The sequence below is a fragment of the Aotus nancymaae genome, unplaced genomic scaffold (genome assembly GCF_030222135.1).
Source record: "Aotus nancymaae isolate 86718 unplaced genomic scaffold, 86718_ANA_hifiasm-v0.15.2.pri h1tg000076l, whole genome shotgun sequence".
In the NCBI taxonomy this organism is placed as follows: Eukaryota; Metazoa; Chordata; class Mammalia; order Primates; family Aotidae; genus Aotus; species Aotus nancymaae.
Genome location: NW_026988491.1, coordinates 21617403 through 21645224, shown reverse-complemented (window position 1 = coordinate 21645224; position 27822 = coordinate 21617403). Strand labels below are relative to the sequence as shown.

At 57.3% G+C, this 27822-nt stretch overlaps 1 protein-coding gene across 3 annotated transcripts in view; it reads right to left on the bottom strand.

Annotated features, from left to right (window-relative positions):
- Positions 1 to 2663: 2663 nt before the first annotated feature.
- Positions 2664 to 27822, bottom strand: part of TBC1D22A (TBC1 domain family member 22A) — a 383821-nt gene continuing 358662 nt past the window's right edge. For all 3 annotated transcript variants that reach the window (XM_064368239.1, XM_064368240.1, XM_064368241.1), the window contains one exon: positions 2664 to 4915. In XM_064368239.1, the coding sequence (XP_064224309.1) occupies positions 4787 to 4915 (129 nt within the window). In that variant the 3' untranslated portion in view covers positions 2664 to 4786. The remainder of the gene's footprint in view (positions 4916 to 27822) is intronic.

The following is a 27822-nucleotide window of genomic DNA, read 5'->3' as shown; positions in this document are numbered from 1 at the left end:
CAAAAGGAGTTTCCCTTATAAAACCATCAGATCTCACGAGACTCATTCACTACCATGAGAACAGTATGGCAGAAACCGCCCCCATGATTCAGTTATCTCCCACCAGGTCCTTCCCACAATGTGGGAATTATGGGAGCTACAACTCAAGATGAGAACTGGGCGGGGACACAGCCAAAGCATACCACGGGTGTCTGCTTTGTGGTAATTCTCTGCAAGCTAGGTTTGTGTTGTGGTCACCTCTGTTAGTGTTATACTTCACAGTTTAAATGTAAAAACAGCAACAATGAAAAATCACTGCAAAATACTCAGAAAAAAATACAGACTAAAAGGGAGGGTACTTGTTTTCCATCGCTGCGTAACAGATGATCACAGACACAGCCCAAGGTCACGCAGCTAGCACTGGTGGAGGCAGATGGCTGGTGAATGTGTTTTCATTTCTGTAACTACTGGTGATGTGAACATACTGGTCACTGGCATCACTTTTGTGAGCTGCCCATTTTCTGCACTGTGCCCATTTTTGCCAATTCCCAGGAACTCCGTGTGCTAAAGAATCTGAATCTGGCCGGGCGCGGTGGCTCATGCCTGTAATCCCAGCACTTTGGGAGGCCGAGGCGGGTGGATCACGAGGTCAAGAGATCGAGACCATCCTGGTCAACATGGTGAAACCCCGTCTCTACTAAAAATACAAAAAATTAGCTGGGCATGGTGGCGCATCCCTGTAATCCCAGCTACTCAGGAGGCTGAGGCAGGAGAATTGCCTGAACCCAGGAGGTGGAGGTTGCGGTGAGCCGAGATCGTGCCATTGCACTCCAGCCTGGGTAACAAGAGCGAAACTCTGTCTCCAAAAAAAAAAAAAAAAAAAAAAAAGAATCTGAATCTGCCTTGACAAGCAAGACCCTGTCTCAAAAAAAAAAAAAAAAGAATAACCAGCCTCATCAACAAAATGGACCCCCAGTTGGGTCGCTCACACAGGACCAGCTAAGTGGCCGCGTGTGCTCCTGTGTGGAGGCCATCCTATGCTGGGGACCCTCCATGGCATGGAGCTGCAGGGTGGGTGTGGAAAGGCCTCACAGCTGAGTGGGGTCAACCCCAATAGCCCAAAATCCCGAAGGGCAAAGTGCAGTGCTGGAGAGAAGCCAAGGGGCTGGGGCTGAAAGAGGAGAGGAATGGTGGGCAGGGGCCAGGGAGGCCCACACCCTCAGGGATCTGAGTCTCTGGCAAACCCCACAGGACTGCAGCCCTGAGAGCAGATCCCTGGGGCCACAGAAGCCTCCCGCTCTGGAGGATGGCACCGAGGCTGGACGCGCTGCACTCTGCAGCCTGTTGCCATGGCCTCATCAGAGTTGGTCTGCTCAAACACAGGCAACGTTCCTCCCGTTTCCACCCATCAGTGACACTGCACAGGAGCGTCCCACCTACTAGTTCTTCCAAAAGCACAAACTGCCCAGACTCCCCGTCTCCTACTCCCCAGGATCCCAACGCTCCCCGACGCGTCTGACCTTGCAAGGGCACAGCAGTGGTGCCGACAGGCCGAGCCTCTCCCGGGGACCAGGCTGGGTGAGGTGCATGGGACAGGAACCACCACAGGCCAGGGACTGATCTCAGGGCCCCTGGGCTCGGGCCACCAGCAAGAGCACGGTGTGCACAGGCTGCGAAGACCCCAAGTTGGGCCTGAGGAGCCAACTGCTGAGCTGCAAACTCCAGGGAACCGTGAAGGTGAATGGCAGCTGCTGAGCTGTGACCTGGAGTCAGGAGCCGAACACCTGCTGGCTACTAGGTTCAGCCAGTTTCGATCCTGCAGCCACAGCCAGGCATCAGTGACGTCAACCCACACCTCAGGCCACCGAGCCCAGGAAGGCAGCCCTGCCTGGCTCAGGTCTGCACTGGGCCGCGGGGAAAGAGAGATGAAGGGGCTACTCCTACTTTGTGGAGCCACCAGCGCACCCATGGGGACAGGAACAAACCCCACACCCAGTCAGTGGACAGCACAAGGCAGTGGAAAGCCATGTACTGCTGAGGGAGGGTCCCCAGGGTGGGGCACCCAGGGGGGTGTGGGGCACCCAAAGGCAGGGCACCCAGATGGGGGTACCCAGGGGGGTGTGGGGCACCTGAGGGTGGGGCACCCAGATGGGGTACCCAGAGGGGTGTGGGGCACCTGGAAAGCTGCCCTGAGAAACCGAGGCTCAAAGGGCCTTGCTTCAGTAACACAGGGCAAGGAGGGTATTTCAGTGGGTGGGTAGGGGCGAGGCAAGTGCACTCCAGGAGAGGGAGGGGTAGAGCCAGAGCCTGGTACCCAGCACAGCCCTTTTCACAGCAGGTGCTTGACCAGATGTGGCCCGAGGGGAGGTCCCTCCTGCAGGAGCCTGGGAGAGGCCGGCCTGGACTCCGCACTCCTGTGTTCCTGCCAGTGCAGAGCTGGGCTTCAGGGGTCAGATCCATGTCTGAGTCCTGCCCAGCCCGGGCAAGTGGCATCCCGGCATCACCTGTGCAGCTGCCTCCCCATCTCCCCGAGAAGTCCTGCAGGCGGCCACAAGGCCATGGGTGCTGCTGTGCCCAGGCCAGGCCTGGTGCGTGGCGATGATACTGAGCTCAGACCCTCTGGCAGGGCTGGGCCACGGCGACCCTGTCCGTGACCGGCCAGTTCTCGAATCACAGGCCAAGGCTTCGGCTTTGTCACTGATGTTTATTCGGTGTTTTTAGCACATCACATCCAGACACACACCCGGAACATTCCAGATGCATCTGCTCAGACTCAAGGCCACGGCCAACACCCCTCACGTTTGGTCTTGGCGTTTACATACATGTGGAAATGCACACAGGGCTGAACTCCATGGAGCTTCCTATTTAAAAAACCACCTCGGGAAGCAGGTCCGGTGTGTCCCCAACCTTCTGGCCACACAGCGTGATCTGAGCTACAGAAGGGGCTGCTCCCAGCTGAGCAACGTGGAGCTCCCTCCACATGGCCATGGAGCGGCTCATCCTGTGATGGAATCCCCTCCCCATCTAGAAAAGGAGGTGGCAGGAGAAGGCGGTGTGGCTGGTCTGGGGAACCCCTGACCCTGCGGGGGGGTACAGGGAAGGCAAGGGCAAGGTGTGCCGAAATCCAGTCCAACGCAAGCTGGTCCCTTTGCTAGTTTGGGAGCATACATTTGCACAGCACTTTGTGCTAATTTCCATGTGTGTGTAATGACCCTGGATTTTTAAAATAGAAGCAGGAACACATATATCACTTATGCTTGTATGTCCCACAGTCTCTGGCAGTGTCCCAGGGCCTGGGAGGGGACACAGCTGCTCCTGAGGGACAGAGGAGTCTGAGAAGTGGGTCACCAGTGGGTCACTGAGGACATGAGCCTGTCCTGGGCTCGGGGATCAGAGAGGCTGTGGCTGTGGCCCTGCCCACATTCCAGGGGCCATGCGGCCTGTGACACACCCAAGGGAATGCTGGGAGCCAGTCCTGAAGCCCCCGGGGCTACAGACACAGCCCCAGCAGGGCCCTGGTCAGGGGCCGGGTCTGGGCCCTTCCACACTTGAAGCCCCAAGGAACTAGTCCATGGCAGAACCAGTGCATGGCAGAAGCAGTCCACGGTGGAACCAGTCCACGGCAGAACCAGTCCACAGTGGAACCAGTCCAGGGCAGAACCGGTATATAGTGGGAACCGGTCCACGGCAGAACTGGTCCATGGCAGAACTGGTCCACAGCAGAACTGGTCCACGGCAGAACTGGTCCATGGCAGAAATGGTCCATGGCGGGAACTGGTCCACAGCGAAACTGATCCATGGTGGGAACCAGTCCACAGCGGAAACTGTCCCACCTCCCCCACACCTAGCAGATCTGGACAAGGACAGTGAGTCCCGGGGAGCCTCCAAAAGCTCATTCCACTTCCAAGCCAGGCTGCGGGGGGAAGAGCGCTGTGGTACAGGGCTCTGACGACAGGGCCTCGAACCTCTGCCCGTCTGCCAGCCCAATATGGCCAGACAGCCTGTGCAGGCCTCCAGGGGATCTGTCTGAGGCCAGCCCTTAACTGCATGGCGGGGCCACTTGGCTTGGACCTCAGGGAGGTGAGGGATTCTCTTGTGTAAAAGAGATTCGAGGCGAAAAGTAAGGCGATGGCGAGAGGCCTCCCTGTGCTCCCAGCCTTTGGTCCCACGGCCTCCCAGGCGCTCGGTGGGCTCACGGCTCGGACTCCGGCCCTCAGCTTCCTAGCCACGTTTAAACCAAGCAAGCGGGAAAACACAGAGAGAAGGGGCCGGCAGTGGCGAAACTCGGCTGGCTGTGAGACAATCTCACAGCAGAGATCCCAGGTCAGTGCAATGTCTCGGTCTATATTTTGTCTATATTTTATTCTTTCACTCAACAGAATGGAAGATTTTCATTTCAGAGTAGGTATGAGATGGCCACCACCTCGTTCCGGCCCCGGCGTCCAGACAGCAGGCCTCCCGAGAAGGTCTGCCTCCCAGGCTGTTCCGGACTGGGGGGTACAGGAGGCAGTCATTTGGCAAGGACACTCCAGGGAGAGGGCGAGGGGACCCTGACCTGCCTCTGGCCGCCGAAGCCGGGACCCTCCCCTGGCTTTCTTTGGTATCTCAGAAAACAGAGGCTGTCCCTGTCATTGTCAGCCCTGGACCAACTCTGGGGCTCATCTTCGCCAGCGCCCCTGGAGGGTGGGGCCATGCCACAAGGCCGTTTGGCAGCCCGGGACCAGCTCACAGGGGCCTCCCACCGGCCAGGCAGGTGAGGCGCCCACCCTTCCGGGGTGGGGGAGGCCAGCTTCGAGGGGGCCCAGGCTCATTTCTTGTAGTGATTGGGGGCGTCCGCGAAGGCAAACTTGAGGCGGTAGGCCTCGGCCAGCAATAGGCTGATGTCCTCATCGTCCCAGTGGGCTGTGGGCAGGTTCTGGAGGAAGAGCAGCAGCTCCTGGGGGGAAAGAGACAAGCCCAGGTCAGAGGAGGTGACCTACAGTGAGGGCAGGGTGACCCAGGAAAACTCGCCCACCAGCAGCTGCTCCCTGCACGACCGCAGCAGGGCAAGGCCCTGCCCCATCCCAGCAGCCAGGCGGGAAGTCCACTGTGCAGCTCCAGGTCTGAGATAGCGTGGCAGGGGCCGCCCAGCACTTCCTTTAACTGAATCTCCAGCTGCTCATGGGGAGACCCAGCTCTCAGGGGCCTGCTGCAGCTTTGCAGGCCCGGCCCAGGAGCTTCCCACTCCCCAAAGCCTCCATCAGCCCAGGAAGTACCGCACCACCACACCTTGGTGGCGCTGCCACTAAGCACAGATTTCTGTGCATCAAGAGACCCCTCTGGGTATAGCACAGTCAGCAGCTGAAGCACACGTGTGGAGACCACAGAATAGAGCCGCCTCAGGCCCTCCCAGGGAGCCCAGGAACACACAAAGCCCCGCCTGGCCCCTCCTCCATGCCCGCCTCATGCCAATGGGTGGGGGTGCGGGGCTCCACCAAACCCGGCTTCAGGGCTGGGTCCAGTCTGGTGCCCTGGGACAAGGACTCCATCCCGAGGCCCAGCTTCCTCCTCTGCAAGATGGGGCCACCGTTGCCGGCCTGTCAGGGCTGCTGGACAGACTGGGAAAATGCACGTAAGGCCAGCAGCACAGCCTGCACAGGGCGGGGGTCACTGGGTGCTCACATGCCGAGCTCACTGGGCACGCTGGGCGGACACACTGGGCTCACTGGGTGGCACCTCTGGCCTGCAGCTGGACTGTGTCTCAGCTTAGGTGGGCTATGGGGTCACTGAGTCCCACCCCCAAAAGACACATGGGGGACAGTCTCCAGAGCGGTGTGCCCGCCCAGTGAGTCCAGTGCTCCCATCCAGCTCACGGTCTGGAAACCAGGATACGGACGCTGAGGAGATGGAGGCTGACCTACCTCCACTGAGGCTGGGGCTGGGAAGGAAAAGCAAAGGGTCTCGGGGGACCCCCACGACCATCTTCTCTGACAGCCCCGTGCCCCCCCCATGAACACACCCACATCCAGAGCAGCTGGCGGCCCACCAAGGACGGGCAGAACACACTTGGCAGAAGTAGGGATGAGAGAGAGCAGAGTGGCTAGGACAGCCTCCGGGGGTGGGGTTCTCAGAAGAGAAACAGGACCACCAGGTCAGGGCTAGCTCAAGCCCAGACTCCATCATGAAGCCAGGGAGACTCCTTGAGGGAGGGGTCTACACTGCCCTGATGGCCCTGCGGGCTCTGGTCCTCGGGAATTGCCCCCAGGAGCCACCTGCAGGCTCCCCTACTTCTACCTCTCATCTCAAACAGAAGCCAGATCCAGGAAGTCAGGCAGGTGGCTGGGGAGCCCCGAGGGTGCTGAACTGACCCTCCCCAGCTCCTAACAGGAGACAGGGACACGGAGGACCACAAGCTCAGGCGGCCCATGTTGCCCGCCTTGAGAAAATGCAGCCCAGCAAGACTGTCATGGAGGGGAATGATGGGCAGCTGGGCTCTGCCGTTCACATCCTGTCTCCCTGTCCACCTGGTCCTGAGCAGAGGGCCTGGTTCTCCAAGCCACACTCCCTTCATCTGTGAATAAGGATGGCGAGCTCTCCACAGGGACAAAGACAGGATGAACCGAACTGTGCAGATGCAGAGCATGGACAGAAGGCCTGGGCTCTCATCCTGGCTGTGCTAGAGCTGTGGTCTGCAAGTTACCAGCCCCGCCCTCGCTGACAAAGGCCCCTTAGCCATCCAAGAGTCACACTCTCCATCCCACATCAGGAGGGTTACACACCAGGACCATCCTATCTCCATCCCCCATCAGGAGGGTTACACACCAGGACCATCCCCTCTCCATTCCTGCATCAGGAGGGTTACACAACAGGACCATCCCCTCTCCATCCTGCATCAGGAGGGTTACACACCAGGACCATCCTCTCTCCATCCCACCTCAGGAGGGTTACTCACCAGGACCATCTTCCAATTGCTATTTCGCAGTTGCTGGGCTTCCACCCTCACTTCCTCAATTCCATTTCCTTTTGCATTTTGGATACTTTCTGTAGGCCTTTAAATTGAATTCAGGGAGCAAATTTCACTGGCTAAAAGTCCCCAGGGACATATCAACATCAATCTGCTGTCTTTCACCATTAGATGCGACTTACACGGATGCCAATCCAATTCTGAGCAGGTCATAAATAAATACCTTTGGTTTTATTTTTAATCCACTTCGCTTCGTATTATCATGACCTCGCTCCTTGCAAGGTGAGAAGCAATACCCTCCCATTATGGTAACTTACTGACTCCACTGCACACTCAATTTCAGAATCTAATTTAGTCCCCCAGGTTCACTGGATGGAGGGAGAATAGAAATGCCCAACTCTTCACAGCCTGCAATGCTAAAGAAGGAAAAATCTATCTGGGTGACCTTTGCAGGAGGCAGAGAACACAGCCAAACACGTCCTTAAATACAGATTTCTTTTTTAAAAAGGCTTGTCTTATTTATGCACTAGGCCAAGCTGTCTCCTGGCTGGGAAACATGGCACATTTATTAGCCAAGAGCTGTTCTGCATCATCTACACCAGGCAGGCGGAGGGGCCACCACCAGTAAAGCCATCTCGGTCACATTCAGGGACACAGCTCTCCCAGCAGTGACTGTGTCTGGGGGGACAGGGTGGTGACAGGCCTCCCCAGGGCCTGGCCCAGAAAACTAGAGATGGCACTTGCATTTTTATTCTTAACTCTTCTATAAACAGCTGATGACCACCTTTGCGGATACGATGCTAATGCTGTCCAAGTCAAGGTGACATCAGGCCTCTGCAATCCATTCCCTGCCCTGGTCCCTGCGGCACCCATGGCCAGAGGGCAGTGTGGAGTGCACCCCACCTTTCTCCACCAGCCTGCGTCCGAGAATCCTCCCAGTGGATGCAGAATGTCTGCAAAGGCCCTTTGTAAAGGCTGTGGGGTCTGTGGTCAGTGAGGGATCAAAAGCAACATAGGCAGACTCGCTGCATGGCCTGGAGGTTGACAGTCTGACCACATGTCTATCAGCACTCAAGGAGCTCGAAAAACCACCCACTGTCCTGGCCCCAGCCCCGGCAACTGGGACCTGGGAGATGGGGCCTCAGGAGAGGGATGTCCTGGTCCTCAGGATGGTGGGCGACCTGGGTGTGCCCTGGACACTCTCATACATCAGGAGAATGGACAGAGCTGCTCATCCTTCCCGCCAGGCGGCCCCTGTTGAAGTCGAAGGCCAGAGGCCCCTGCCAATATCACCCAGGCAAAAGTGGAGCCCTGGCTCACACGCCACCATGCAGGCAAAGGCATCTCCCTAAAAGTTCATTGAGTGTGACACAGGGTGGAGCTGGAAAGCCAAGCTGGGATGTTTCCAGCAGTTCCCCCCACAGACCACACAGCAGTGGACCCCACTTAGAAGCCACCCTGCTGCTCACTCCTGCCCTGGGCAGGTTCCAACAGGTGAGGCTCCTGATGGTAAGAGCAGGTAACGCCATGGCTTTGCTGCTTCTTACCAAAAGGGTTTTATTTTTCCAGAGTCAAAGGAATCCTAGTGCCATCCGTGGAGGACACTGACCTTTCCCACAGGCCAGGCCTTTCCAGGAAAGGTGAGTTGGTAACATGCCCGTGTCCTAGGCCCCAGGTTCCAGGACAGTGGGCGGGTGGTGACTGCAGGCCCTGGGTTCCCTCTTGAGACCCTGAGCTCTGAGTGGCTGGCCCAGGGCTGAGGCTCACGTGACAATGGGCAGCAGTGAAGGGAAACAAGATCACTGGATCAGATGCGGGGGTGCTGGGCCCGAGCCCACCTCCACTGCTGCCTGACCCCACGAGCATGGCAGATATGTCCCTGCTGTTCTCCCCAGAGTCTCCTCCATTACATCAGCAGGTCTGTGTGTCCCTAAGTCCCCGAAACTGAGCCCACAGCACTTGCTGGTCAGTGAACATTGTACAGTCCAGTGAAGCAACTAAGAGCGTGTCTACTGGTGCCCCATGGCCACGTTCAAATCCCAGTCCTGGATTTATTAGCTACACAACCCTGGGCAAGTCTCACAACCCTCTGTGCCTCAGTTTCCTCATCTGTAAAATGGGATAATAACAGTGACAGTGACAGGAGACACACAAGGTCCTAGACAGACAGGGACGGGTGAAACCTGACCTTCAAGCCAAGGACAGTTTAGAGCCTGAACACCAAACTGCCAGTTCCAGATAGTCCATGACTGGAGTGAGAATTTCCATCCCATCTTACCCACTCTCTTTCAATCGGTTCCTTTTGAATGATGCCCTTTATCCAATCGAATGTTGCTTTTTTCAAGTCCACCCATGGACCAATCAGCATGCATTCGCCCAATTCTAAGCCCATAAAAACCCTGGACTCACCCTCACAGATGGCTACACTGCTTTCAGGTCCCTTCTTGCAGCTGAGAGCTTTCTTCCTGTTGCTCAGTAAAATTCTACTCTGCACTACTCACTCTCTGGTGTCCACATACTTTATTCCTCTTGGTTGTGGGACAAGAACCCAGCACTCAGCAAACTGCAGGAGCCAAAGAGCTGTAATGCTCACTGAGCTGTGGGTGGGGGAGTTAAAGAGCTGTAACCCTCCCTCCCACTTGCTGAGCACGGGAACAAAGAAGCTGCTGGGTGCCACTCTTTCCCACTTGCTCAACCACTGGAGTAAAAAAGCCAGAACAATAATAACTCCCTTAGTGGGTTGTTGAATGTGTGCAAAGTGCCTTCGGCAATGCTTGAATGGCCACGCCTTCCACAATGGGGTTTCCAGTGCCCACATGAAGGTGCCCTGCTGTGCACGCGCCTGGGTGTTACCTTTCTGTGTGTACGTGCAAATTCGTGGACGTGCATTTGCACAAAGAACTCCAAAAGGACCATCAGTGGAAGACTAACGTGGTCATCGTTGTGAGACAATGTGATGATTTGTTTTTTACTTATCCACATTTTTGCATCTTTTCAAAATAAACATGCATTAGCTGTATACCAAAAATAATTTTTAAAATAAAAGAAGTGCGGCTGGCATTGGGGTTCACACCTGTAATCCCAGCACTTTGGGAAGCTAAGGTGGGTGGATCACAAGGTCAAGAGATCGAGACCAGCCTGGTCAACATGGTGAAGCCCTGTCTCTACCAAAAATACAAAAATTAGCTGGGTGTGGTGGTGAGCCTATAGTCCCAGTTATTAGGGAAGCTGAGATAGGAGAATCGCTTGAACCCACGAAGCAGAGGTTGCAGTGAGCAGAGATCGTGCCACTGCACTCCAGCCTGTTGAGAGAGCCAGACTCTGTCTCAAAAAATAACAATAATAAATAAATAAAAGAAGCGCAGGGTCTGCTCTGAGGTCATGCTGGATCCTCCTTGTCTGGCCGAACAGCTGCTGAGACAGTGCCCTGCTGGGGGCTGGAACTCTGCTTACGGGGGTAGGAAGCATGCCAGGTGCTGTGGGGCATTCCCCACGCTGCGGCCACAGCACCTGGAGCACTGGCTCCCACCCGCACCCTGGCCCCCTCCTCCAGAAAATGGGGTGTGGGTTCCAGGCTCTTCGTGCCAGACCTTCTCACAGGTGACACAGGTGTTTGCTGGGTGACCACATGCCCAGGGCTGCCCCATGCCGGGCACTGCTCCGGGCACTGAAGACGCTCAGCCCACAGCCTGCAGGGCATACATGTGAGAGTATGTGTGGGGGTAGGTCAGGCAACAGATGGAGAAATAAACAAGAAAAGAGACAGTGTCTAGCACTATGCAGAGAAGCGCAATGGAACCATGGGATGCGGACTACTGCCAATTTCGCCTTCAAGGGCCATATAAGCTGTGGAGTGTCCGAAACAGGGCGGGTCTGTGCAGAAGGCACTCTGGATTTTGAATATTTATTACGAACAAAAGAATGTAAACTATTTCTTTTATAATTTTTGTATTGATTCCAGATTCAAATAATAGTATTTTGGATGTGCTAGGTTAAATATTTTACTTTATTTTATTTTGAAACTGAGTCTCACTCTGTTGCAAGGATGGAGTACAGTAGTGTAATCTCGGCTCACTGGAACCTCTGACTCCTGGGTTCAAGTGATTCTTCTGCCTCAGCTCCTGAGTACCTGGGATTACAGGCATGTGCCACCACGCCCAGCTAATTTTTGTATTTTTGGTAGAGACAGGGTTTCACCATATCGGCCCGGAGGGTCTCGATCTCTTGACCTCGTGATCTGCCCGCCTCAGCCTCCCAGAGTTCTGGGATTACAGGTGTGAGCCACCGTGCCTGGCCAGGTTAAATATTTTATTAAAATTAATGACACCTGCCTCTTTGTTTTTACATTTCTATATGGCTGGTGACACAGTCTTTCTAGACAGCACTGTTCTAGGGTAAATCCTGCCTCCCTCCTCTGCCCGCTCCAGGCCAGGGTCTGCCAGCAGCAGTGACCAGCGCTTCCCTCCCCTGGACCCTCTGTGCACACAGAAGGTACTGGAAGGCTCCCGCAGGCAGCAGGAAGGGCTGCGTGCACACAGTGGCAAAACTCGTCAGCACCTGCTCCCATGCACAGCGGAGAGCACACAGAGGTCTGCTTAAAAGCTACTCAAGTCAGAAGTTTACAAATTGCCAACATGCAAAGATGAATAAATGAATCATGATGGGGCTAAAAGGCCCATTTGCCTACTCTTGTTATTTGCTTCCCCTAACCAAGAAAGACGAAAGAGGACTCACCACGGTGACATGCGAGGCGGGGAGCAGGGTTAATTGGTTTAATTTGCTTTTTCACAGGCTCCTGACACTCCGCTTGTGCAGCCTGCTGAGAAAGCCTAACCACTCGAGGTGCTGGGAAGTGTCCGGCTGTCTGCAGAGGGGAGGCCCTGGTACCACCTAGGGAGACCACTGAGGACCCCTGCGGTCTGGGGGGCAGGGCAGCAGCATGAGGTTTCCCAGCAGGCAGGCCCTCGGGTCATTTCTCCCAACCTCTGTCTTTTAGGTGAGGAGACTGAGGAGTGGAGAGGCTGGGTGACTTGTCCCAGGAGGCATGCAGCTAGCCCAGCACCCCTGTGGCACCCGCGCTGCCGTCCCATTCCCCATGCTGCAGTGGGGGGCAGCAGGGTGGGCTAGACCCCAGCTCTAGAAGCCAGCAAGCTAAAGCCAGCTCTCCAAACAATGTCCCTAGAGGATGAGTCCCCGGACTGTGATGACGATGGCGAGGGGAGCCACACCCAGGCTAGGGGGGCAGTGAAAGCCGCGCTGGTGCAGGGGGCTCCAGGAACTTGCCCTGCTGTTTGGTGCTCATCTTGGCCACCGCCGTCTCTCTGCAGCAGTTCAGGCAGCTCCTAGGAGGGGACAGAGGGGCCCCTCGTGGGTGCCATCAGGGCTGAAGGGGTCCGCACACCCCCTGAAGCGGGATGGGCACACACAAGTCGCTCCTCTGCCCCTGCCACACCCTCCTCACCACGGGGCCCTGGCAGTCACAGGGGGTGATGGCCACATTTCACAGAGCAGGAGGAGGCCAGGAGGGCTGAGGCCAGAACCAGAACAGAGGCCCTGCCGCCCCCGGACTCCACCCCAGACTCCACCCTCTGCACTCCAGAGAGGCTGGAGTGAGTACTGGACAGGCCCCTCTCAGATGCCCCACTCTCGATCTGAGAACAGTCTCCATCGACCATGCACTACAGAGGTCGAGGGTCACTGCTCCTACCTGAACCCAAAGGCATTTCCGCAGACAGTGGAGGGGCGAGCGGGGCATCTGTATTCCTCTCACGAGGGGCCTGCAGGGTCTGAATCCATATTCAACACCAAGTATCTGCTCCCATGAAGTACTCATGTAGATGAAAAGAATGGGACCAGCTGCGATGAAATCGTGCTGAAAAGGCCCACTGCTGTCAGTGCCGCCAGCCGGGGGACCCCAGTGAACTTTGGGCTACAGGAGACCCGCAGACCGTGCCTGGCCCACTTCAAGTTCCTGAATGAGGCCACTTCCTTCCTCCCGTGTCTGCATTTGGGCTGTGAAATTCCTGACTCGACACTGACATTCAGCCTTAGCTAACAGGCTCAGGAATCCTCTGTGGCCGAGGGATCACCAGTCTCCGCAGCAAGGGCAGTGAGGACCCAGCTCCTGACACCAGGCTGTGCCAAGGCACAGGCCACCCTGTGCCCCACGCAGGCTGGGACCCTTGCCAAAAAGCTTCCCTAGAAGAAGCTCCACCTGGCACCACCCAGGTCCTGCCTGTCCCTCACCCTCGGCTGTGACAAGTGCCTCCAAATCAGTTTCCTAACAGGACCCGCCGACGGTACACTGGGCTTATCAAACAGGACTTCATGCTGGTGACTGAGGCCTTAGCGGCCCGTGTCTAAGGAGCTGGCACAGCTCGTGGCTTTTCCTGTACACACAAGAACGGCCTGCAGAGAGGGGCTCCTGCTTTAGCACACACCCTCCATGACATGCAGCTTCACGTGGCTGGGCCAGCTTTGCCCCATCCCTGGCGCAGCCCACAGAGGCCTCAGGCTCACCTGAAGCTGGCTCAGAGCTCCGCACAGCAGCATCAGAGACAGAGGGCTCGGCTCTGTTACTTGGCACGGTGATGGCTGCTTTGTACCAGGAAAAGCCTGAGCCTTGGAGATGCTGCCACTGGAAAGTAGTAAGGCCATCTTCCCAAGGTGGCCACGGGCTGTTCACAACCTAATGATGGACGTGGTGCTGATGCGTGCAGTTATCCCGGGAAAGGGGACTCACTGGGCTCTTGGTGTCCTGGTGCTAATGAACGCTGCTCAGCGGTACAAGTAAGTAGGTGAGGAAACGACCCCGTGGTGCAGGTGTCAGGACCGGGACAATGGCGAGGCTGTCCTCAGAGCCAGGAGATAGCTTGAAATCCAGATGCCACGAGCCCCGGCCACGTGCAGGCACCGGCAGCACCGCGCTGCTGTGCCCACCCCTCAGAGGCACTGCCCATGCCAGGCTCCTGAACGAGGCCTGTGCTTCCCTCCTACCCTCTGAACTTTGAATGCGCAAAGTGAAAACATGAGAACACCACGGGAAATACGCTGAGACCATCACACCTTAGAGGCAGGAAGCCCCGGCTAACCATGACTCCTAGTCCAGAAGCAAGGCAAGACTGATAAGTTCAATACACAAAACCTTAAAAAAGAAAACACCTTTCAAATGAAAACTAATGGAATCTCTCATATACATACACAAAATAAAGGCAAGAGACAAATGAACAAATGGAAGAAAACAGCTGGAATTTTTATCAGAAAGGAGGAAATGCTGGCATTAGTATGGAAAGAGCTCTTGAAAGAGACAAACAGATCAAAACCCTGAAAGGAACTGGCAACCTACAGGAACAGAAGAGGAATCCAGAGCGAGAAGGCCCTGAGGTCCTTACGCAATGCCAAGATGCTCAGTGGTGCCACAAAGCAGGGCTTGCTGCCACCCTGAAAAATGCACAAGGCTCGCAGCCCACTCTGGGGCTGGCCCAGTTATCCCCAAGGACATCGGGGGAACAGCTGGGGACACCCAAACAGCGCCTGGGTATTCGAGGACGCTAGAGAGCCTAAGTCCACGCTGTGGGGTCCACAAGCTCCCGGCACACGTTTGTGCAGAAAGCCCTTCCCAGGAGCCACCTGGCTGGCACATGGGGCCCAGGTGCTGTCTCTGCCACTCCCTTCGACGTGCGCGCCCAAGACGAGACACTCAGCCCCTTGCTACAGGTCACGCACGCAAACACGGCGGTGCTACCCGCTGTTAAAGCTAGGTGGTTGTCACTGAATGATGCGTTCTGCCTCTCTGTATTTTAAACATTTTCATAGTAAAAGGTAAGGGGAAAAAAAGGCCAACTCTGCTAGTGTGTTGAAGGTAATTTTGGTCTATTCATGTAACAGGATGTTTATTTATTTAGCAATTTAAAGATATGTTGCTGAAAAAAACATAACAATGCCGGCAACTGCTTTGAGTGTAAAGGTTACTGAGGAGCAGGAGGCGGCAGCCAGATGGGAGGCCCAGTGCCCCCTCTATCAAGAGACGCACAGCGGCAGGGTGGGCAGCAGCTGGACCACCCCACGGCCTCAGCCTGAGAGGGAAGCAGCGGCAGGGTGGGCAGCAGCTGGACCACCCCATGGCCTCGGCCTGAGAGGGAAGCAGCGGCAGGGTGGGCAGCAGCTGGACCACCCCGCGGCCTCGGCCTGGGAGGGAAGCAGCGTCCTGGGAGGGAAGCAGTGTCCTCGGCCTGGGAGGGAAGCAGTGTCCTCGGCCTGAGAGGGAAGCAGTGTCCTCGGCCTGAGAGGGAAGCAGTGTCCTCGGCCTGGGAGGGAAGCAGTGTCCTCGGCCTGGGAGAGAAGCAGTGTCCTCGGCCTGGGAGGGAAGGAGTGTCTTGGGAGGAAAGCAGTGTCCTCGGCCTGAGAGGGAAGCAGTGTCCTCGGCCTAGGAGGGAAGCAGTGTCCTGAGAGGAAAGCAGTGTCCTCGGCCTGGGAGGGAAGCAGTGTCCTCGGCCTGGGAGGGAAGCAGTGTCCTGAGAGGAAAGCAGTGTCCTCGGCCTGAGAGGGAAGCAGTGTCCTCGGCCTGGGAGGGAAGCAGTGTCCTCAGCCTGGGAGGGAAGCAGTGTCCTCAGCCTGGGAGGGAAGCAGTGTCCTCGGCCTGGGAGGGAAGCAGTGTCCTCGGCCTGGGAGGAAAGCAGTGTCCTCGGCCTGGGAGGGAAGCAGTGTCCTCGGCCTGAGAGGGAAGCAGTGTCCTCGGCCTGGGAGGGAAGCAGTGTCCTCAGCCTGGGAGGGAAGCAGTGTCCTCAGCCTGGGAGGGAAGCAGTGTCCTCGGCCTGGGAGGAAAGCAGTGTCCTCGGCCTGGGAGGGAAGCAGTGTCCTCGGCCTGGGAGGGAAGCAGTGTCCTGAGAGGAAAGCAGTGTCCCCGGCCTGAGAGGGAAGCAGTGTCCTCGGCCTGGGAGGGAAGCAGTGTCCATACTGGACACCAGGTCAGGGAGGGACTGGGTGCAGAACCTACCTGAGCCAGAGCCCCAGCCCGACTCCCAGAGCTGTGGCGTCCTGGCAAGGCCATGGTGCTGGGTGAGACACTGCCCTCACAGATGTGGGGGTGCGGGTGTAGGGATAGCCGGAGGGGAAGCCCAGGCACACCTGCCAGCTTGAGGGTGATAGGCAGCACAGGGAAGACCCAGCTAAGAGCCATGGCACCCCTCCAGGCATCGAGCACCTGCCTGGAGTCCCCCAGTTATCCCTGCCTCACACCCAGCATGGCAGGGGTAACTAGAATCTCAGTAAAGAGAGAACGAGGGCTTGAATGACACGTGATTTGCAGAGATACCCCCAACTCTCAGCTGGGCCACTAGACAGATCTCCACTGTCCTGGGCCACCATCCCGGCACCAGCCCTACTGGGCTCTCGGGAAGGGAAGGTGAGGCTGGGAGCTGAGCCACACCACCTCACCAGCAGACTCAGAGTGGGGGTCAGTGAGCTGTGGAACCAGCACCAAGGAGCACAACTGCACCACCATGTAGAGCTCACCATGGCATACTTGGAAGGGGAAGCTGTGGGGCACACGTGTGGGAAGGGCTGCCACGGCGCATCTGCCGTCTGTGAGACCAGGCGCAGAACAGGTAAGGAAGGTGGGAGAGCCACACCCCGGCCCGTGCAGCAGCAAGGACACCTGCAGCAGCCCATCTAGACGGACAGATGCACACGCCACAAATGCACAAGTTCCAAGCCACCAAATAATTAGAGGTAACATGTGTCATGTCAGAGTCTGCAGTCACGAATTTGAACCACAAACACCGAGAAGAGATCAGGAAAGTGGCTGAGAGAAGCAGGACAGTGCAGCGCTGTCCTGAGGGGCGTCCACATGCCAGAAGTGGCTTCTCTCCAGCTGGGAGGAGCTGCAGAGTACGGCACGTGTGCAGTGGTTACTCCACATGCTGCTCTCCCAGGTGCTGAAATAATTCCTACGTGAAAGGAGCCAACACAGTATCGCTGCAAGGAGACAAATCACTCCCACATGAGGCGGCCGGCACCCCCAGACGGCCACTCTCCCTCCTGCATCGCCTATACCCCAGGGGCACCCAGTGCCTGGCCACGGCCCCTCCACAGGGCCCAGTGCTGGCATCTACCCCTCTGGATGCGGATGGTGCCGGGTGCAGCCCACGCTGATGCACAAGCAGCCGGTGCCCTGGAAGCCCCTGGGGATCATGGGACTTCAGATCATGGGGCTGTGGCCAGGACGACGGGAAGCAGGGCAGATGGGTGCAGTGTGCAGACCCTGCTGAGCATGGGGTGGTTGGCGCCGGCAGCAGTGGCTCCCAGGTAGCAGCTGGGAGGCCAGAGAAGGGGAGGGCTGCCGGATGGCCAGGCAGGCAAGTGCGCTTACACGGATCCATCCGGTGACAGTGTGACCCAGCCCAGGGTGGGGGCTGTGATGTGAGAGTAGAGAAGGATACCCCCATGAGGGAACAGGAGGAAGGGTGCAGGGAGGGGAGCTGACAGCCTCAAGCCCACCCATCACTCCCTGCCTAACAGGGCTGCAGTCTACACTCAGACAGCTCTGGGCACACTGCCTGCTAAAGGCAACAGCTGCTGGCTACAGGCCAGGCTGACAGGACGGGCGCCGCTGGGACACCCCCAGCTTCCTGAGGGCTTCAGGGAGCCAGACTGGGGCCCTGTCAGGTTTGGGGCTGGGATGGACAATGTGTGCACACCGCCAGGCCCATGCTCGGCCCTGATGTTTAAGGAAGGTTGCCCATCCTGGTGTTCACTCCAGCCAGCCTCAAGCTACGCATAAATCTGACAACTGTGAGGTGTCCTCCATACCCACCACGTCCGAGGGAGAAGACGACCGCTCAAGAAGCCAGCTCAGGGCTAAGCAGCCAGCCCTCAACAGGGTTGCCACCTCCCCCACCAGCAAGGCTGCCTTCCTGAGTTGCTGGACCTGACGACCATATAACCCTGTCTCCCGGAGAGGGTTACAGGGACTGTCCCCACTCTATGTGTCCCTACTTGGCCCTGAAACTTAGGATGACATCTTCACGTGGAAGCCAGGAGCCTGGACCACTGTCAGATAGTCTAGGCTCTGATTGGGCCCAGCATAGACACCGCCTGTCGCCTTCCACAGGGCCTTTGAAACCACACACCGAATGTGCACGTGGGGTATGGGTTTTCTGTGGGCAGTCAACACTGACCAACTTCTCCAAGAGATGAGAAGCCCCGCCTTGGACCATCTGGAAGGACAGGGAACTCCATCTGGGGTGGGGATTCACCAGCAGGGGGAGGGGCTGACTGGGGGGCACTTGATAAACTGTGTCACACTTCACACCCCACAACACTGGGCACAAGCCCCAGAGGCAGGAGGGCCACAGAGGTCCTGGTGGGAAGACTGCCTGTGAAAAGTTCATCCTTATTTACCTTATTTTCAACCTTTTATCACACTCAATGCCCTTTTAACTAGAAGATCAAAGAATATGGAATACCACCTGATACACAGAAGACAAGGAAGTAGCTCCATGCAGAAAGGTCAGGCCACGCCTGTCCGCACCACTGCCCCTAAGGGTGGGAACTCAGGTGTGGATCTGCGTCAGCTACAGCCCATCCTTTGTCAGGTGAGTGCGGGAGCCCGCAGGAGAACAGCCGAGGTGCCCGGGAAGAGGGACTTCCTTTGCTGACGTGTGCTGGCTGCTGCAGTGTCAAGTGTCACGCGTCCTCGCCGGCCCTAATGCCTTAGAGTTGTGTTGCTTGATGATACCACCATTTGCCCAACATGTTCACTGGTCCATGGTGGCCAGGCATCCCTGGAGTGGCTCCGGTCTCCCTCCCTCCCCTTCCCAGACCATCCTGGCAGTCCAGAGTGCCGGCTCTGAGAGCTGATTTCTTTGACAATCCAGTTATTAGTTTGAAAATCTTGTCAAGTTCTGGACCAAATCGGGGCTAAAAATAGAAAGACAGTGACAGCCAGCCAGGACAGGGTGGCAGCTGCTGGAGCTGGCCAGCTCGCCAGGAGAACAGCCCGGGAAGGTGACGCCTCAATACAGCCACCTTCTGAGGAGTCTCTCGTGGCACAGGGAGGTATGCTGTCCTTGTAATTAATGGTATTCTTTTTCCAAAAAGCAAATTCTACAGAGAAAAGCACTTTTTGGTGCTGAAAACACAAGCTCAGCATGGAGCGTGCCCACCACGGAGCGTGCCCACCACATTGCCCTTCCAGTTCATCCCTGGGTACACGGCTGAGACTCCTGTCAACACACAGAGGACACTGCAAACCCTGGCCCAGCCAATCGTCTTGTTTCAACCCATGAAGACTTCCTGCCTTGTGGTATATGGGGCCAAGATGCTGTGGCCACGTCACCCCAGAGGAGCCACTCAAGAAACACCCAGTGGGCAGCTGGGAAGGACGCCCACTTCTAGGAGAGGCGCCCTTGGTCAGGCGCTTATCTACAAGGCGGCAGAGAGGCTCTTCCCACAGTGATCCCAAGAGAAGCGCCAGAGGAGAAGGCCAAGTCTGCAAGGCTTTCTGCTCCTAATGCAGAAATCACCAGGAGGGGGCCGCCGAGAGCGGGGAGGGGAAGAGTGGCCCCGAGAGCTGCATTCCTGGCATCCCGGACCCTGGGCATGTGTCCCAGAGCAGCTGCCATCACTCCCTGCCTAACCGGGCTGCAGTCTACACTCAGACACTCCAGGCACACTGCCTGCTAAAGGCAACAGCTGCTGGCGGCAGGCCAGGCTGACAGGACAGGCGCCGCTGGGCCCCCCCCAGCTTCCTGAGGGCTTCAGAGAGCCAGCCTGGGGCCCTGTTGGGTTTGGGGCTGGAATGGACAGTGTCTGCATATGGCCAGGCCCATGCTCGGGCCTGATGTTTAAGGAAGGGAGAAAACTATGGTCGAAGAGTTGTCACTGAAGGGGCATTTCTAGGCCACGGCAGAGTCCTGCATGTGACAAGTAAAGGCCGCAGCTCTGGTCAGCCAGAGAGACGAGGCCAAGCCAGACATCAAGACACAGAGCTCAGAGGGCGAGGCAGGCCACCCGTGGCCCGGAATAGCTCGGCACGTGGCAGGGCCACACCAGGACACAAAGAACAGCTCTCAAAACAAAGTGTGTATAGGTGGGCTGGAGGGGAGGGTGACGAGGACACACAGGAGGGAGGAGAAGTCATGGCCTGGAGGCCCCAGAGCTCCCTGCTCCTGCCAGCCTCATGCCCCTCTCCCAGCCCTTGTCATTCATTCACAGTCACAGCTACTCACATCTCCTCCTACTCTCTGCCCACCCTCCCGTGCCAACAGGCCCAAGGGTGACTTCTGCTGACCTCCAGACGGCTGCTGAAACTCCGGCCGTCACATCCATAGTCCAGCCTGGCAGCAAGAGGATGAAAGGCAGCTTTCCCTGCGAAGACAGCTGCCACTACTCCCAAAGGGACCTCACATGATGAACTGAGTCCTGTGGCCATATCTGACTTCAAGGGAGTCCGGGAAATGCAGTATTCTAGCAAAGCTCATGCCTCCGTGAAGAAAATTAAAGTTCTGTTCCTAAAGACGGGGAGGGTGGCTGAATGGCTCTTCTGCCTTCAGACCCACAACACAGTCCAGTGCCCCCCAACCTCCCACAGGCTCTGCCCACTCCCTGCCTCCACGCAGTACTCATCATCACCAGTCAAGCTGTCCTTGCCCTTGTGGGTCTTACCTTGGTCTCTGGCGACAGCACTCAGCCAGTCACCCAATAAACAAATGTAGACACTGTCCCCAGTTTCTTTCTCCTTCTCTGACCTTGCCCTGTACCCCTGCCCCACGCCATTTCAATCTGTCACCACGCCCTGGCTCACTCCTGGGTGGCATCTGTCCTCTTTTGCTTGGACAAAGCCACGGCTCCTCCCTTTTCCCTTGCCTGTCCACCTGCGTGACCGCCTCCCCACCTCTTTCCCCCTAGAACCCACCACCCTCAGGCTGACCAGGCCCCCTTCTCCCAAGTCTTTCTGCCTGCAGGCTTTGCTGGCCCCTGGGTCACCACCCATGCTGTTTCCTCAGCCTGGAGCACCGTGGCAAGGACTGCCAAGCACCACTCAACAGCCATTCAGCCACCTTCCCCGTCTTGAGGAACAGAACTTTAATTTTCTTCACGGAGGCATGAGCTTTGCTAGAATACTACATTTCCCGGACTCCCTTGAAGTCAGATATGGCCACAGGACTCAGTTTATGCATGCGAGGTGCATCTGGTAGTGGGTGGAATTCAAGAGAAGCTCATAGAGGCAGCTGTCTTGGCAGGGAAAGGTGTCTTTTATTGTCTTGCTGCCAGGCTGGACTATGGATGCGATGGCTGGAGTTTCAGCAGCCGTCTCGGGCCAAGAGGTGCCTCTGAGAATGGAGGCCACAGACAGCAGAGAAGAGAGACAGGAAACTGGGTTTCTGAAAGCGCTGAGGCTGCTGTTCCAGCCTGGAACTGCCTATACCTCGGACCTCCTTTAATATCAGAATGAAATAGGCTGTGATTTTCTTCCTTTTCTTGTGCTATTCAGTCAAACCTAGTTCCAATTAGCCTGAGTGTTTTTCTCCCACAGCTAAGTCTCAGGGGATCTCGTTTCCAGCAAGATTCTGTGACCCATGCTGGCCTCCTGCGTCACCCCTGCAGGGTCACAGACATCTGGACCCAGTCCCAGCTCAGCTGTGCAGCCTCAGCCAAGTGCATTCTGTCTCAAAGGCCCAGTGCCCTGACCTGTAAAATGGGAAAATGCCACCTTCCTCATCATGAGAGTTAAATGAGATGGCAAATATAAATGGGCCAAGCACATTCAGTAAATGCTAGTTCCATCTCACAAGGTGTGCCGCAAGAGTGGCCCTAAGTGTGGCTTTGGGACTTAGAAGCAACAGAGAGCGTAACTGTGAGAGCCTCGTCAGGACCAGCTGCATGGAGGGGTGTGGCTGGCAGGAAACTCTCGTGAATGTGGCTGTGGGCTGAGGGGTCATCACCCCACGGAAGAGGGGAGCAGCTGAGATGTCATGACCGGCCACTGATGCCCGCCAGCCAGAAGCAGAGGGGGCACCCCCCTCGGCCTGGGACCCTGAGATTGTGCCTATCTGGCACAGTGCCCCCAGGGGCCAGGGTGGAATCCCCGTGGGAGACGGAGGTGATTTCTCACCCGGGAAAGAAGAATCCGCCGTGCTGACCCGGTGTGGGTTTTGAACCCGTTGTTCTGAACACATGACCTAGAGATAACCTTGCACTGGTCAACTCAACCCGAGGACAAAAAGGCCTGCTTCTCAACACAGGCAACAATTCATCTCAGAGCACTCAACCAGAAAGAAGCAGGTCTGCAGAATAAAAAGAGAACCTCTTCTGCTTGGACGAAGCCACAGCTCCTCCCGTTTCCCTTGCCTGTCCACCTGCATGGCTGCCTCCCCACCTCTTTCCCTAGGTCCAGGTGGAGCCCTAGGTCTGGGTTCTAGTCAGATACATGCAGGAGAGCGGGTGAGGTCCAGTGGGTAGACAGCCCAGAGGAACCTTCACACGGGCTGCCACCAGCAGAGAGGAAGGCCCGGACTACAGTCGCACATGCTCCTATGCTGGTGGCCCTCTGCCCTGGGCCTTCCTATCACCGGGAGCTGAGACCCCAGAGGTGACACTGCTGGCCAGGGTCCCAACAGCTTGAAAAGTGCAAGCCAGGCAGGGCGTGGTGGTTCACACCTATAATCCCAGCACTTTGGGAGGCTGAGGCGGGTGGATCATGAGGTCAAGCGATCGTGACCAGCCTGGCCAACATGGTGAAACCCCGTCTCTACTAAAAGTACAAAAATTAGCCGGGCATGCTGACGTGTGCACGTAATCCCAGCTACTTGGGAGGCTGAGGCAGGAGAATCGCTTGAACCCAGGAGGCAAAGGTTGCAGTGAGCTGCGATCGTGCCACTGCACTCCAGCCTGGGCGACAGAGCGAGACTCCGTCTCAAAAAAAAAGGAAAGAAACAAAAGAAGAGTGCGGGCTGCTGGGCTGCGCTGCCACGTCCACCCCGCGAAGGGCTCCTCCCCCAGGTGACGCCGCTCTTTCCTGACAGGCCAGCATGGCGGCTTCATGCTCTCTGCTCCCACGGGGTCTTCTTCGACCCCAGGGCAGAAGCAGGGCTGCCAGGAGAGTAAGGTCACTGGTGACCACACAGGTCTGAAAGATGTTCAGGGGCACTGTCTCATGGGACCTCCCTGAGCCCCACAGGAAGAAGCCCCGGCCCAGCAGCCAGCACAGCCCAGTGCTTAGGACACCCGGGAGATCCCCAGAGAGGGGCCACGAGGGAGCCCTGGTACCAAAGCCTCTCCCAGCCATGGACCAAGCCTCCAAGACTACCTTTAAACATATGGCAATATTGACTTTCAACAAGTTGATTTCATAGATTCACTAGTAAAATGATCTTTTTCCTTGTAATATACATTGTGAAAATTATTTAATTTCCAGAGTCGTTCAAGTCTGTGTTCTCACATTGATTTTGTGCTGCCTGGGAAGCCAGGAGGAAGGCCTGTGGTGAGGCTGTGATCTGGAAAGGTCAGTTCTGTGTGAGTGCGTAGGGAAGCTGCCAGCTGGCCTCACCCGGGAAGGTGGAGAGTACACGGGTGGGCGCCGAGTGTCACACAGAACCCCTACGCCGCACAGCATTTAAAAGCGTGTTCAGATCGACGGCCTGGTGAGGCTCTGAGTCCTCAGTGTCAGGCTCGCAGGAATCCGCATGAATCCAGCAGGCTGGGTGCCTTTCCTTTAAGTGGAGCGGGTGGCTCCCCAGGCTGCTCACAGGCCCCTCAGAGGCCGAGGGGCCACAGTGATCCCACGTCCTCTCTGATCCCCCATGGCCCTGGCATCATGGTAGGAAGAGCCAGACCTTCTGCCATGCCAGGTGCCTGAGGCGGAAGCACAAGGCCTCTGTGCCAACCACACAGCCACAGAGCCACATGCATGCCACATGAGGGCCACAGAGTTCCCACAGAAGGAAGAGAGTGGCACCACCGTTCAGTGGGGGGTGGGGGCGGGGGCTGGTCTCCAGCTACCTGGTCCCAAGGGAGGGTCACATGCATGGGAGCCCAGTGGTTGCAGGGGACGACACTGGGGGTGGGGGTGGGGCACTTGGTGACCCACAGAGAAGGGCCTGGCTCTGAAGCGGGCTGGGGAGTCTGTGTACTGGCCTTGAACCAGCACTGCAGCTCACCAGCCCGTGCCAGGCCCTTCTGGGTGAGTAAGTCAACAAGCAGACAGGTGGGGGAGAAGGCCCAGGCACACAGGTGCAGAAGTGGCTCGGTAGAAGCGCCATAGCACAGGGACTCCTGTGCCACCCAGCAAGCCCAGCCACCCAGACTGCATCAAGTGCATGGGATCGAGGCTGCTCTGGGTGGAACTGGGACATCCACGGAGCAGAGACAGGAGCGCGCAGGGTGAGTCCTGGGCCACAGGTTTGCTGACTTTTGAGATGTTCAAAAGATGAACTCGGCCGAAGTGCTGGCTCACAGCTGTAATCCCAGCACTTTGGGACGCCGAGGTAGGTGGATCACCTGAGGTCGGAAGTTCAAGACCAGCCTGACCAACATGGAGAAACCTCGTCTCTACTAAAAATACAAAATTAGCCGGGTGTGGTGGTGCACACCTGTAATCCCAGCTACTCGGGAGGCTGAGACAAGAGATTCACTTGAACCTAGGAGTCGGAGGTTGTGGTGAGCCAAGATCACGCCATCGCACTCCAGCCTGGGCGACAAGAATGAAACTCTGTCTCAAAAAAATAAATAAATAAAATAAATAAAAGATGAACTCAGGGGGCCTCAGAGTCCTCAGAGGCCGGCTCCCAGCTGCCTGGAGCCCTCACCACCCCAGAGTGAGGGCAGTCAGGAGGGCTGCCCACCTGCCAGTGCCCTCCAAGTCTGACTGTGTTTGGCAATATTTGTTTCCTGTCTTGCCTGAATGGGCGTGGCAGTGCTCAGTACCATGGCTGCCACTGATCTCAGGGGCATTTCCAGTGCACCAGTGACTGTGCCCCACGCCATGTGGGGCCCTTCCTTACCCTTTCCTCACTAACTCTAACAACAGGCTTGGAGAAACGTAGCCCACCCATTTTACAGACAGGAACACTGAGACCAGAGAGGCTCATCCTGGCCTGTGGCCTATCTGCTCCTGGTGCTCAGGCCCAGCCCCGCTGCCCCTGAGGGGTCAGTACTATAGGGTTTCTGGTATGGGAGAGGAGACCCCTCCTCTCTGAAGGGGTTCATCTTAGGCTGGGGAGGGGACTCACACCCCAGAGAGCAGAGATGAAGGCTGGGCCAAAGGGCCCGAGGCGTCCCATGAAGTTGGAGGTGACAATCACCCAGGTGCACAAACACGAGCAAGTCACATCTTCAGGAAAACTTCCCAGGAGGCCATCACATCCTCCAAAGAACAAGCCTCTAAAAGCCAGAGTCTCAGCCCACAGACCTCAGCCGCCTCGGCCCCAGTGTCAGCCCTTCTTCCAGAACCTTCCTCCCTGACTCTCCCCTGACTACCTCCTGCGGCCCTGCCGTCTCCGCTGTCCTTCCAGCCTCTGTGAGCTCCCGGGGCAGGGCTGGCGGCCTGGCCATGTCCCTTCCCTGCCAGTCCTCAGGAAGCCGCCCACCTGGGCGAGGGAGTGGTCCCACTGCTGCTCTGTCCCGCCGCCTTCTCCAGCCATCTCGGCAGCAGCCGGGCCCGTGCCCGTGAGGGGGGCATGCTGTGTACACGGGAGAGCGTTTCCTTCTCAAGAGCTAACAATGCAGCCAAGTGCAGGGATAAATACCGTGTGGCATTTTGCTAAACGTCTCATTAAGCTCCTGTTTTTAGAAGGGTTTGAAAGCCATTTGAGGGAAATAAATGGAGGCCATGCACGACGCAACGGAGCAGACGTGAGCATCCACGACTCCTGCCGCAGGCCGGTGGAGCCTGTCCCCCCGCCACAACATGCCACGGACACATCTGCTGTCACAGCCCTGTCTGCAGCCCCTGAGGGGTCCCCAAGCCATGTGACCCCAGCCCCAGGGGACTGGACCAGCGATGGGCACCAATCACTAGGCAGCCAGTGACACACATGAGCTCCTTCCTCCATGCCGGCGCTTACTGTCTCCCTGACCTCCACCGACCCGCCTGATCACCCCGGGAACCTGCATGAAGGGCACATGGGAAGCGAGAAGGCGGCAAGGCTGGGGCAGGTATCGGGTCCCTGAAGCAAAGGCAGGCACTGCAAGAGAAAGCCCAGGTGAAGGACCCCAGAAGAGGAACCCTGGGAGAGGAACCCCCAGGAGAGAAGCCTAGGGGAGAGGAATCCTGGAAGAGGGACCTCAGAAGAGGAGCCCAGGGGAGAGGGACCCCAGGAAAGGAACCCAGGGAGAAGGGAGAGGAACCCAGCGGGGAGGGACTCCATCCAGGGAGGGGAAGCCCCACGAGAGAGGGACCCCAGGACAGGGACTCTGTTCAGGCCCCGAGACCCACCCCGCTCCAGGGTCTCAAGCTCTTCTGAGTGGGCATTTGTTCTCTCAACCAAGGTCACCCAGCTCTCAGGCACACCCTCCTTTTTAGGGTTTCTATTTTGAAAACCCAAATGTCCTCTTCTCCTGCCATGTGGTCTCTCTCCTCTGTCTCTATTTGGTTTTTCAGTCTTTGGGACTGTTCTGAAGCTCCTCATCTGGCGGCCGCAGAGGTCCCCCGTGTTGGGAGGCACCTCCCCTGTGACAGGTTCTCCACAGATGTCTGTCGCGATGGCAGGGGCACATCTGCCGGGGGTGGGCACCTTATTCGTGGGGATCCCACCTCTCCATGGGGTGGTGGCCTCGGGCTGGGTTTTTGTCCTTGTTTTTGGCCTCCGTTGAGATGCTGGTTTTTTCATCAGCTCAGACCAACTTTGTTTAGTGCTTTGACTCTGGTCTCCACCCCACCTTGAGGGCGCCTCTGAGATCAGGGGCCTGCGGGAGTCTCTTCCCTGGCACTGTCCTGAGAGGAAGGAGGAGCGGTGGGGAGCTTCCCCAGCCCTACTGGGAGCAGCAGACCCTCACAGACTGGAGGGTCCCAGCTTCCTGCCAAGCCCGCAGCGGCATCCGCTTCCCATCCTTCCCCAGCTGGGCCTCCAGCCTCTGCCCAGGACCAACACAGTCTAGCTCCCTGCTGGCTGTGAGTCCCATTCTCCCTCCTGGCCGCTGGGCACAGCTCCCTGCTGACAGTGCAGCCAGGTTGCCTGTGCTCACCGCTGGGCCTGTCCCTGCCCTTAAGGACAGACCAGGAGCCCTGTGGTGGGGCATACTCCCAGCCTGGCCCTGTCCCACCACATCAGAACCGCCAGAACAGCAGATGCTCAGTGTGCAACCAACATATAGATGGAAGAATGCCAAGTGCAGCCCCAATGGAAACACCAGGGCGCACCCAAGCCCCAAGGCCTCTCTGAGGGCACTATGGGTGACCCCTGGGTCCTCACGATGCCTCGGGAGGTGGGTGCAGAGCGTGTGTGTGTCGGAGGACCGCAGCCCCCCGGGAGTCCTCCAGCAGACCGCCACGTGCTATATACCAGGCCGGCAGCAGGATCCACTCGAGATCAATCAGCAAAACACACCCACTTAGGTTTACACCTCTATTATTAACAAGGAGCAGGAGTCACAGAAGCGGTTTCCATAAGAACGACACACCTTTTACAGGGAGGAATATTTAACCTCTGGCATCGCCTGTGCTTGGCAACAGAGTCTAACAAACACAGGCCCAGCTAGTTCAGCGTTGCTCCCTAGTCCTCTACAGATGGCGGAGCCCTCCCTGTCTCCTTGTCAGCCCTGTGATGGACAGTGCCCGCCGCCCACCGAGGCCCAAGGCCCGGCCTGGCTGGAGCCGCTGCTCCTCCCTCACCCTTCCAGACTCAGGCTGGGCCACCAGCTGCCTTCCTTCCCTGCAGCGGCCCATGCCTCTCACCTGCTGC